This window comes from Limulus polyphemus, unplaced genomic scaffold (assembly GCF_000517525.1).
Source record: "Limulus polyphemus unplaced genomic scaffold, Limulus_polyphemus-2.1.2 Scaffold2843, whole genome shotgun sequence".
In the NCBI taxonomy this organism is placed as follows: domain Eukaryota; kingdom Metazoa; phylum Arthropoda; class Merostomata; order Xiphosura; family Limulidae; genus Limulus; species Limulus polyphemus.
The window spans coordinates 11772-21605 of record NW_013668453.1 but is presented as its reverse complement, the minus strand read 5'-3'; the positions used below and the strand labels follow the sequence as shown (position 1 = coordinate 21605).

Below are 9834 nucleotides of genomic sequence, written 5' to 3'. Positions count from 1 at the left end.
TTTTGTTCTCTGTCTTCTAAATATATATATATATATATATATATACAGCTTTTAAAGGTAGTGAAATTGTGTAGACGCAATTAACATGTTCTTATAAACTGGTGATTTAAATATCTTCAAGCAAACTTACATTTTAAAGGTAAGTTTGTATTTAACTGCAAAAACTGTGGGATTAGAAAATTTGAAGTAGAATGAGCTACAGGGTTCAACCATCCTGGGCTACTTTCTTTTCATGTTCTTAAAATTGTATATATCTAGTTGTCAAAAACTTGAAATACAAACTTTGTAAAGCCTGGTCGTCAAAACTATGATAACACAAATTACTAACATTATGGTTGATACTTAGAACTAATAAATAAGCTGACTGAACCATTTTATTATGTAGTGGCTCATTATTCGTAAAATAAGCTGGATGAAATATAAAATGACTTAAACTAAAAAAATTTGCAAGAATAAAACATTTCAATCTTAAAAGTAATATGAATTATTGATGTCAGCATGTTTCAATATTTTGCTCGTCTGAACTGCTGTTTCGTAAACTTATGCGACACATTGATAAACGTTTTGATTTACTAGAAGTTTACGAGCGTTAACTATTAATAAATAAGTTTGAGAGAAATAAACAGATTGGACACAATTAAATGCCACTGAAAACAATCTTTATTTAAACACAACATAAAAAAATGGACGATTGTCTCTACTGGATCATTGAATAGCTTGTCAGCTTTCCATCTCTCCAGATTAATCTCTGACAAACGAGTCACGATAAAAAGACAAGTAGAACTGAACAAAAAAAGATGCGAGATATTAACTTGTTCTTGTATTGTGATATGCAGGCACACTATGTTCCTCTACCTTCTATAATAACATAGAATTCTTTCAAATCGTTGATTTAGTTTCTGCATTATCACGGTTAAGTGCGTCTAACGTCATCTTGTTCTTTTGTTAGATGATGTCCTCTCCCTACTAAGATATTTCAGTGTTGTATCTTGAGCTTGGGTTGAATAATTTAATACTGGAATATCCTTTGCTGGCCAAACTATGATGTCAATACTGTTAGGGAACAGAGGTCACAAAGTGATGCTGTCCACTGAACAAAGAAATTTAGGTGATATTGAAAATGCAGACAAAAATCTCAAGATTGTTAACGGAATTGATAGTGTTGATGTATCGTCCTTCTTCAGCTAAGAGAGCTTTATTTTTCTAACAGGGTGGTTGGCCTTTGGAATGGATTATTTTCAGGTTTATTGGAAGCAGTAAATGTAAGGGAGTTTAATGGAAAGCTTTATAAATATTTAAGTAACAAGGGATAGTTTTGAGGTGTTTTTTTAAAGTTAGCTTATTTTTAGTGGATGGGATGTCCTTGAATGTTATAAAAACATTATAAAAAAATACACCATACGTGTATCATTAACAAAGAGATAAATTTGTAAAAGAAAAGTCTGGATCTAGGCTTTAAAAGTCCTGAAGTTAACATATGGACAAGAAAGGACCATTTGGTCCTTCAAGGCTTTTTGTTTAAACAAAACTTTGAAAAAATTAAATGTATAACCCACCATTTATTTTTCAGAAACTCGTTGTTTTCTGTTATAAACCCAAAATAAAGTGCTAATGAAAACACTGCTGGAGATGGTAACACATTGCATAAGCTGATCACCCTGTTACAAAAATCCTGTCTTTTCAAAACTTTAAATTCTTATCCTATTATCTTCGTAATACAACACAAAGAAATCAGAGACCCTTTTTTCTATCAATCCTCCAAATAATCTTGAAAACTTTAGTAAGATCACCTCTTAACATTCTTTTCACAAGAGAAAATAAAGAGATATTAGGCTATTGCTGTAAGATAACCCATCCCTGGTATTATCCTACTAGCCTTTTATTCTGAGCCATTTACCAGCAAGTCTGTATATTTTATTCGAAAAGGAAACCAAAACTTAAGGTATTCCAGATGAGGTGTAACTGATGGTCTGTAAGGAGAAATAAATACATCGTAAAATTATTCAAGCCATACTATACCAACAAAACTCTGCTTTGATGTTGAGTGACTTATCCATCACTATGCTTTTCTTCAATCATGCTAATGAGTGGGTTCCCCTCAATACTAAAGATGTGATCCAAGTTTAACCCAGATGCACTACTTTGCACTTACTACAATTAAAGACCATTCTTCTAATTTACAGATTGATCCAAGTTATTCCGTAATACAGCTAGAAATATCCAGATCTTTAATGTTATCAACACATTTTTACTAATTATGCCCATATCAATATTATTAATGGACTTCAGAATAAGCAAGGGTCCAAATACTGACCCTGATGCATTCCACTACTAACAAGTGCCCAGTCTGACTTGACAGCAATAACAACTTTTTGTTTTCTCATCCAACCATCGTACAATCAAATTAACTAGTTTCCTCCAATGTGGTTTTCTTTGCTAATCTTCTATTTGGCACCTTATACAAATGTTTTTTACTAAGAAGAGTGGCTTCACATGTAGAATGCGAGTTACATCCTGTTGAAGTTGAGGATATCAATGATAATAGCCGAGATTGAATCTATTTGGATTAGGGGGGGGGGATAAAGCTTTTTAGTTGGAATCTGTCGCAGATCATCAGATGAAATTAATGAGAAACTACAGTGATATTAAGATTTCAGTTAATGTGGTCATAATTAAGAGGTATTTTTAATTTCAGGCAGACAGACTTTCAGGAAAAGTTGAGTCAAGCCATCAGGAAGACAGGTTTTTTAGAAACTATCTTCACCAAATATTTGGGAACATATCAAAAACTATGCTAGTTTAGATTTATTGTTAGCTATTAACATGAAAATGACTGAGAGGGTGGACATTGGGGAACAGGTGATCATTGCTCAATTAGGTTTAATATTTTACCACATGGGGAGCTCAGAAATGATATTTTGGTTACAAATTAAAAAAAAAAGCTAATTTTAAAAGGATGCAAGAATAATTATGAATTGGACAACTGATTAACTGGAACAACTGATCAACTCTGGAAAAAATGAATAAATGTTTTAAATATCAAATTTACGCACGTTAAGATGTCACGTAAAAGGCTTGTTAAGAACATTTATAGGTGTGGGGAATAAACTGGCTCATTGGAGAGAAAAATGGCTGGATGGAAGAAATCACAGGATTTTTATTAATGGAGTTCAGTCAAACTGGATTAATGGCACAAGTGGAGTAACCTCAGGGCTCAGAGTTAGGACCATTGCTCTTTTTTTGGTTTACATCAGTGATAAAGATGAAAGAATGGTCAATAAATTACTTAAACTTGCTGATATTAATATCTTGGGTGCTGCTTGCTATGAAGAGGAGGATGCTTCTTTACAAATAAATTTAAGATTATTTGTTAAATACATGCAAGGTATAGTACAGGTGCTACGTGCCTCCTGCCCTCTTAGTTTAGATGTACTCTTTTCAGTTATTGTTGTTTTGCAGGTAGCTCAGTTTGGATGCACAGATTCATTAAAGTAACAATAACTTTCCCTGTTTGAAAAGCAAGGCAAAATGTGAGTTCACTAATTGGCAGGTAACTGACTTTCTTGCAGGGAAGATAGCACATGATGTCCAAAAATAGTTATCTTTCCTGTTGACAAATTGAATAAGGGTCAGGGGTAGCTAGACCTTAGAATTTAACTCTCAATGGACACACAACTTGAACGTGAGATACATTTCAAGTGAAAAATTAGCTCTGTTTATGTATTTATGGTCAGGTTTGGCCCTGCAAGATAATACTTTATGCTAATTTAATTAAGATTTATACAAGACATTACTAGAGTTTGTGTTTTCAGCTTAAACTTTTGATAAACTTTTTTTGTAGCTTCAACTCTGATAACTTTTTTAAATTTTAGTTCAATATTAAAGTGGTGTGTTACTTTTAACTTGATTATTGTTACAGCAATTTAACTTAAAGTTTGTGAAGTTGTAAATTGTTGGCTTGGAATGAGAATTTGTAGCTTTGTTTAAATTTCAATTTTAGATTGGCTTCAATTTGATATTGGATTTATTTCATTGTCAACATGACTTTAAAAATATTTACCTTGCTCTTATCAGTTCAATGTGCACAGCTAGACACTTTTCCTTGTTTTGCTTTTGGAATTAAATGGTATTGTAATTATGTTTTTGTGAATAAACATTTGTGTACTTGTCAAACTATCTGTGTTGAGTCGCTTCTTTTTGAAGATCCCAGCTGTAGATCAGATAAAGTGTTATACATTTTAGTCCAGTATCCTCCAGTCAGTAGGTCGAACTGGTTGCTCTGCTAAAAAAAAACATTTTACTGGGAATCACAAATGAAAGTGGGTTATCATAATTTTAAATATAAATTTAATGGGAATAAACTTAACATAGTTATGGAAAAAATAGATTTTGGTGTTCTGGTTGAGTAGTTTCTTATACCATCTAATCACTGTGCTTTTGCTATTGGTACAGCAAATAGTATTTTAGGTTATATCAAGAGCAACACCAGCTTAAAGATGGCCTAACCAGTGATCTATACAATGGAATTATAACTCATTTGAAGTATTGGGTTCAGTCTTGGGCTCTTTATCATAGGAAGAACATTGAATTGTAAGAAAGGATTCAAAAAAGGGTTACTAGGAGCATTAAAATCTTTAAAATTATTTCTTCTTGAAAGATTGGAAGGGATATGTTTAACATTGTTAAGGGCATTTATAATGTTGACACATCATCTTTTTTGTACTTATTTATAAGAAGGGTAAGACATGGGGACACAAATGTTGGCAGTGTAACAGTCATCTTCATCTACCTTTAAAACAGTTTTATTTTTCTAACGGGATGGTTGACATTTGGAATGGGTTGCCTTCAAATGTAGTGAATGCAACAACTTTACCTTTACATTAAGGTAGTTTAAGAGAAGGCTTGATAAGTATTACTATTAAATGATACGGTCTGGTTATATGGTGTTTTTAAGTTTGCTCACAGTTTAGTTTAATGGATGGGAGGGGGGTCAACCTGAACTTAAAAGGACTAACAGATCCTTGTTGCCATTTTATTTTTATGTCAACTTCGTTTATCAGTACAAACGGGTTATTTGTTAAACCGCTATCTCAGTGTATGACTGAATGCTTAGTTCAATTTCAATATACTTTCTTGTTAAACATAGTATCTTGTAACGAGAGAGAATAGTCTAGAGTATGTTTTAAAAGTTAAAACTCCTTCTAACTGCAGTAACCGTTTTTGAAGTAAAATGAGATACCCTCAATTTATTGAAATGATATTTTCTTTTGTTCATCAGGAATTTGAAAACGGAGCATAATTTATTCTCAATAAGCAAAATTATTACCTCTCTTCAACTTTTTATTTCACCTAGAAATTCCGCCATCTTAAAAGTTCCTTCCGCTCCTACAACTAATTCTCGTTTGATACCATGTTGTTCAAGCCGCTACTACTCTGACCTCACATTACGTAATACTCGTAATCCAGTAAATTGAAAAAGGATGACCTGGAATATTATAATTATTTCAAATATTCCTGCTTCACAATCACTTAGACATTCAAATATTGCTTTTAGATAAAATATTTTCTTTAAATCTAGTACGTTTTATTACCGAAATAATATACCTGGTGCTGAATTTTTGTAATATAGAATACGGTATTGTTTCACCTTTTACATCTTCCGGGTTTTTTTTTTTTTTTTTTTTTTAAGTCCATTAATAAGTGGTGGCTGAGTGTGCATCCTGTCTATTCTCCGTTTCAGTATTATTATTAGCGTTTCGTGTGTGGTAGATTGTTTGAGAGAGAAATATAATATTTAATTTTGGAGTTCGTTTTCCAGAAGTACAACTATGGCTCTAAAAGCAGTTTGTGTTCTAGTTGGTGAGACTGTGAAGGGAACTGTTTACTTTTCGCAAGAGGTACGTTTCTCACTGTAGTCTATTATAAAGTTTTTACACTTATTACAGTTTTCTTTCGAAAAATCTGCCCGCCGCAAAGTAGTCTCAAGCCCTAAGCCTAATATAAGGATTCCATTGAGTTTTTGCATTCGAAACAATGAACAGATATTGTAACAATAAAATATTTTTCTTAGGACATTATAAGTGTTGAAGTAAATATATGAAACAAAACTACCGTGTAAATTGGCAAAAAAATAATAATTAATATTTGAAAGCTCGAACTTCATGAATTAAATATTATTAACGTTTTTTTCTTTCACAGAAATACTCAAGTAGTCGTATGTTTCTTTTGTTTTTGAATTTGATACTTTTAATTTTTATGCTGTTATTTAAACGCCGAAGATTGTGAAGAACCAGTAAAAGTGTGATAGTATTAGATTTTAACGAAACCTTGTGTATCTTGTTCCTAACTTTATTTTTCTAAAGAATACAGATTGTCCCACTTCAATAACTGGAGAAATAAGTGGACTTACTCCTGGTCTGCACGGATTTCATGTTCATGAATTTGGTGACAATACAAATGGTATGATATTTTTGAACACCTAAACATTAAACTATCATTATCATATATTAAGTATCAGTATTACGATCTTGCATTAAGCTAGTTTAATGATTTAATGCATAAAGTTTACTATTGAAGTAGGAATTTTTTTGTTTGTTTATGTAAATGTAATTTCTTTAGTTATATTTATAAAAACCCTCTTTAAGATTAGTTGTAAAATAAGTAATTTTTTTAGATTCTTGTTTTAAACCCCAAGTAATGATCACTTACTTCCCTCATTTTTTTCCCCTCTATTAGTGGTTGCTGAAATCTGAGTTTGATTTTTGGAGAAACTTTAAATTCTGTTGTTCATAATGATAGAACATCATTTCTTTGGTCATTCCATTCCAGTTCCTTTTGTAAAATTTATTCAAGGTGTCTTAGTAGTGTGGATACCATGTATAGTTTAAATAGACCAGAGACCACGTTGTTAGGAACATAAATGCAGCTGAAAGTCAGATTTGAAATATTCCATGCAAGAAAAAAAGAAAAGTGATTGTAAAAGTTAATAAGTTTTAAGGTTCAGTTGCTTCTCTCCTTTAGCTGTTAGTACCTCTCCAGCCTTTCCTTTCACCAAGAAGTTCTCCTGCCATTTTTATCGAAATTAGGAGTCTCTTATTCCAACTCGACAATTTCCAAATAATGCCCGAAGTGCGTGCAAGTGTACATGCTTTTACAAGCAAGATTTGAGCTATAAAATTAGCGTTTACGTGAATATAGCTTACAGTCGTTACAAAATGTACAGTTGGTTGTCGTTTCTTGTTGTAGATCAAATGTTAATTATGTACGTCTGAAACTTATCTTTTCGCTGTGTTAGTGAAATAACTTTTTATTTCTATCGGTCTGTATATCTTTATTTTAAAGAACTTTTGCAAGTTTTCTAAGAATTGTTGTTGCACTGAAACCGTAGACATCATTTCCTTACAAAACTTTAAGTATTTTGGTTTTATAATAAGAGTATATTCTTTGTAACGTTACTTGTATTTCTTCTTGTTACATGTTTTTTTTACTTTTTGACAGGATGCACCAGTGCCGGACCCCACTTCAACCCTTTTGGTAAGGAACACGGTGCCCCAACAGATGAGAATAGGTATGTAGGGGGGGGGGGGCAGTAAATGTTTCATTAACATACCTTGTATTAGATACATTTAAAGCTGAAATTGTCCATACTTGATAATTACTTTGTTGGGTGTGTATTAGGTTTCTAAATGTATTTTTTTTTTTTTAAGACTGCAGAAAATTGCAAAATATTTTGTCTTTATTTCTTGTGATCAGGAAAAGTCTGTATATGGAATACATTTTTCCTGTAGGGGAAATTTGGTATTTTCCTTATAGGAAGAATAATTAATCATTAGATTTGGAGCCAAGAGTCTCGTTTTCTTAAGAGTGTCTTTAATTTTCTTTCCAATCTTTCATGCCTCATGACTTGTCCATAAAAAATTAACCTTGTTTAAAGAAATATTTTTGTTATTCTTCTAAGTAGTGATTTTTTTTAATTATAAAATTAAAACAACTTGAAGCTTTTTTTAATCGGTGAATTTTTTTTTCTACAGGCACGTGGGAGATCTTGGTAATGTAGAAGCTGGTAATGATGGTGTGGCCAAGGTAGATATTACAGACAAGCAGATTTCTCTCACCGGACCCCTCTCTGTCCTTGGTCGTTCAATGGTTGTAAGTATATCCTCCTGTAACCAAACTTCAGTAATATGAAGGTTATATTTGTTTATAAATAGAGGCGAAGTTTGGATAAATGTGATTTATTCTGAAGAACTCGTGTTTCAATAAGCTGCAAATGTTTTAATTAACAGAAGTGTAGTTTTTAAGCATGAGACCACTGCGAAGCTTTCCAGAGCCTGATTGTAATTTTCACTTTTTTGATAGAGAATAAATAAGTACTTCTGAGAGTTAAAAACAAAATCTTTTTTTGAATTTACTAAGATTTGATCTCTTCCCTTATGGTATACCCTTTATGCCCTCAACTATCTTTGTCCCTCCCCCTTTAAAAAAAAAAACAAAAATCCTAGAAATGCCACAATCAGGAGACCTTTCATTCAAAACGAGAACTGGTCAGTTGAGCCGGCCAATGAGAAGCAAAAGGTTCTTTGAAATGTTATTTACGTATGTAGTGTAATACTTTAAATTTTACAGTTAAACCCAATAGCCAGATGAAGTATTGGGAACCAACGGACCTAAGATTTCTGATTAAAGATTCATGTAAGCTGTAAGAAGAATGTGAAAAAAATCTTCAGTTCGCATGATTTATCACAAATGTTAGGCCTATTGGTTTGTAAGGCTTAGCGACATTTCAGCATTTAAACCATAACGTGTTATTTGGAATGAATAAACAAGTGTTCTTTAATAGGTTCATGCTGATCCAGATGATCTGGGAAAAGGTGGTCATGAACTCAGCAAGACTACAGGAAATGCTGGAGGAAGACTGGCTTGTGGTGTTATTGGTATTGCTAAGTAAAAAAAATCAAAGTTGTACCAAAAAGTATTGTTGCCCTAAAAATGGCCCATGGTTTTAATACAATGATTGTTGTATTTAGGTGTATATTGTAACACAAGTTCTGAATTGTTGAAAAATAAATCTAATTTCGTAATTTTTTGTTGTTCTTTTTGTTACAGATTGGTGTAAAAATTAAGATGATAAGATTTTATATATATAAAATAAAATACAAACATTATAATGGCCCATAAGCTTTTCCTCGGTGCTTAAACTGAGAAAGTACTGTCAATTTGTCCTTACAGGTATATATATATGGAAGACCTTTGTCTGACTTTGACAAACTTAACTTAGGGTGCATTAAATTAAACGTAACCTCGTTACCAAGGTATTTTCTACATTGGCATCGAACGTTAGTTTATTTCATTGGTCCTTACAAATGAGACAAACTTGGCGATCCGTATAATCGTGGCCTGATGGTTGCGGGTTCGAATCCCCCATCACCAAACATGCTCGTCCCCTTCAGCCGTGGGGTGTGTGTATGTTATAACGTGACGATCATTCCCACTATTCGTTGGTAAGAGTAGCCCAACAGTTTGCGGTGGGTGATGTTGACTAGCTACCCTTCACCATTGTAAGAGTCCTAATGGTATTTCTTTGGCTTCTGACCCCAAGCTATACTGACGAGACTTAGAGGCGAAACTTCGGTCCACAGCAAAGGGTCCGGCCAATCAAAGAACGCATTAGGACTCTTCGTCACAGACTCGTTTCAATTTCACCTCTGGTGAAAAAAGAACTCTTTGACACACACACACACACACACACACACACACACACACACACTACACACACACACACACACACACACACACTACTAATTACTTAATAGTTACTATAATATACGAATAACG

General features: G+C 32.8%; 1 protein-coding gene and 2 long non-coding RNA genes across 3 annotated transcripts in view; 1 reads left to right on the top strand and 2 right to left on the bottom strand.

The window, feature by feature from the left end:
• The window catches only part of LOC111087919, a 15127-nt gene extending 13996 nt beyond the window's left edge, over window positions 1-1131 (bottom strand). The window contains exon 1 of the long non-coding RNA XR_002612540.1: window positions 785-1131. This is a non-coding gene — a long non-coding RNA (uncharacterized LOC111087919). The remainder of the gene's footprint in view (window positions 1-784) is intronic.
• Window positions 1132-4032: 2901 nt separating this feature from the next.
• LOC111087918 lies at window positions 4033-5588 on the bottom strand. Its single transcript, XR_002612539.1, has 2 exons — window positions 5327-5588; window positions 4033-4282 (listed from the first exon to the last, which is right to left on the bottom strand). It is a non-coding gene; the product is annotated as an uncharacterized LOC111087918 (long non-coding RNA).
• Window positions 5589-5687: 99 nt separating this feature from the next.
• On the top strand, window positions 5688-9080 carry LOC106468032 (superoxide dismutase [Cu-Zn] 2-like). The gene is made up of 5 exons (XM_013928430.2): window positions 5688-5897; window positions 6363-6459; window positions 7498-7567; window positions 8031-8148; window positions 8840-9080. The coding sequence occupies exons 1-5, from the start codon at window positions 5829-5831 to the stop codon at window positions 8945-8947; spliced, it is 462 nt and encodes a 153-aa protein (XP_013783884.1). The 5' UTR covers window positions 5688-5828; the 3' UTR covers window positions 8948-9080.
• The last annotated feature ends 754 nt before the right edge of the window (window positions 9081-9834 follow it).

Bases quoted from the DNA above. Each gene is read 5' to 3' on its own strand.
- LOC106468032 (XM_013928430.2), top strand. From the start codon at position 5,829: ATGGCTCTAAAAGCAGTTTGTGTTCTAGTTGGTGAGACTGTGAAGGGA. The intron at 5,898-6,362 runs GTACGTTTCTCA...ATTTTTCTAAAG, and splicing joins CTGTTTACTTTTCGCAAGAG to AATACAGATTGTCCCACTTC. The intron at 8,149-8,839 runs GTAAGTATATCC...GTTCTTTAATAG, and splicing joins TCCTTGGTCGTTCAATGGTT to GTTCATGCTGATCCAGATGA.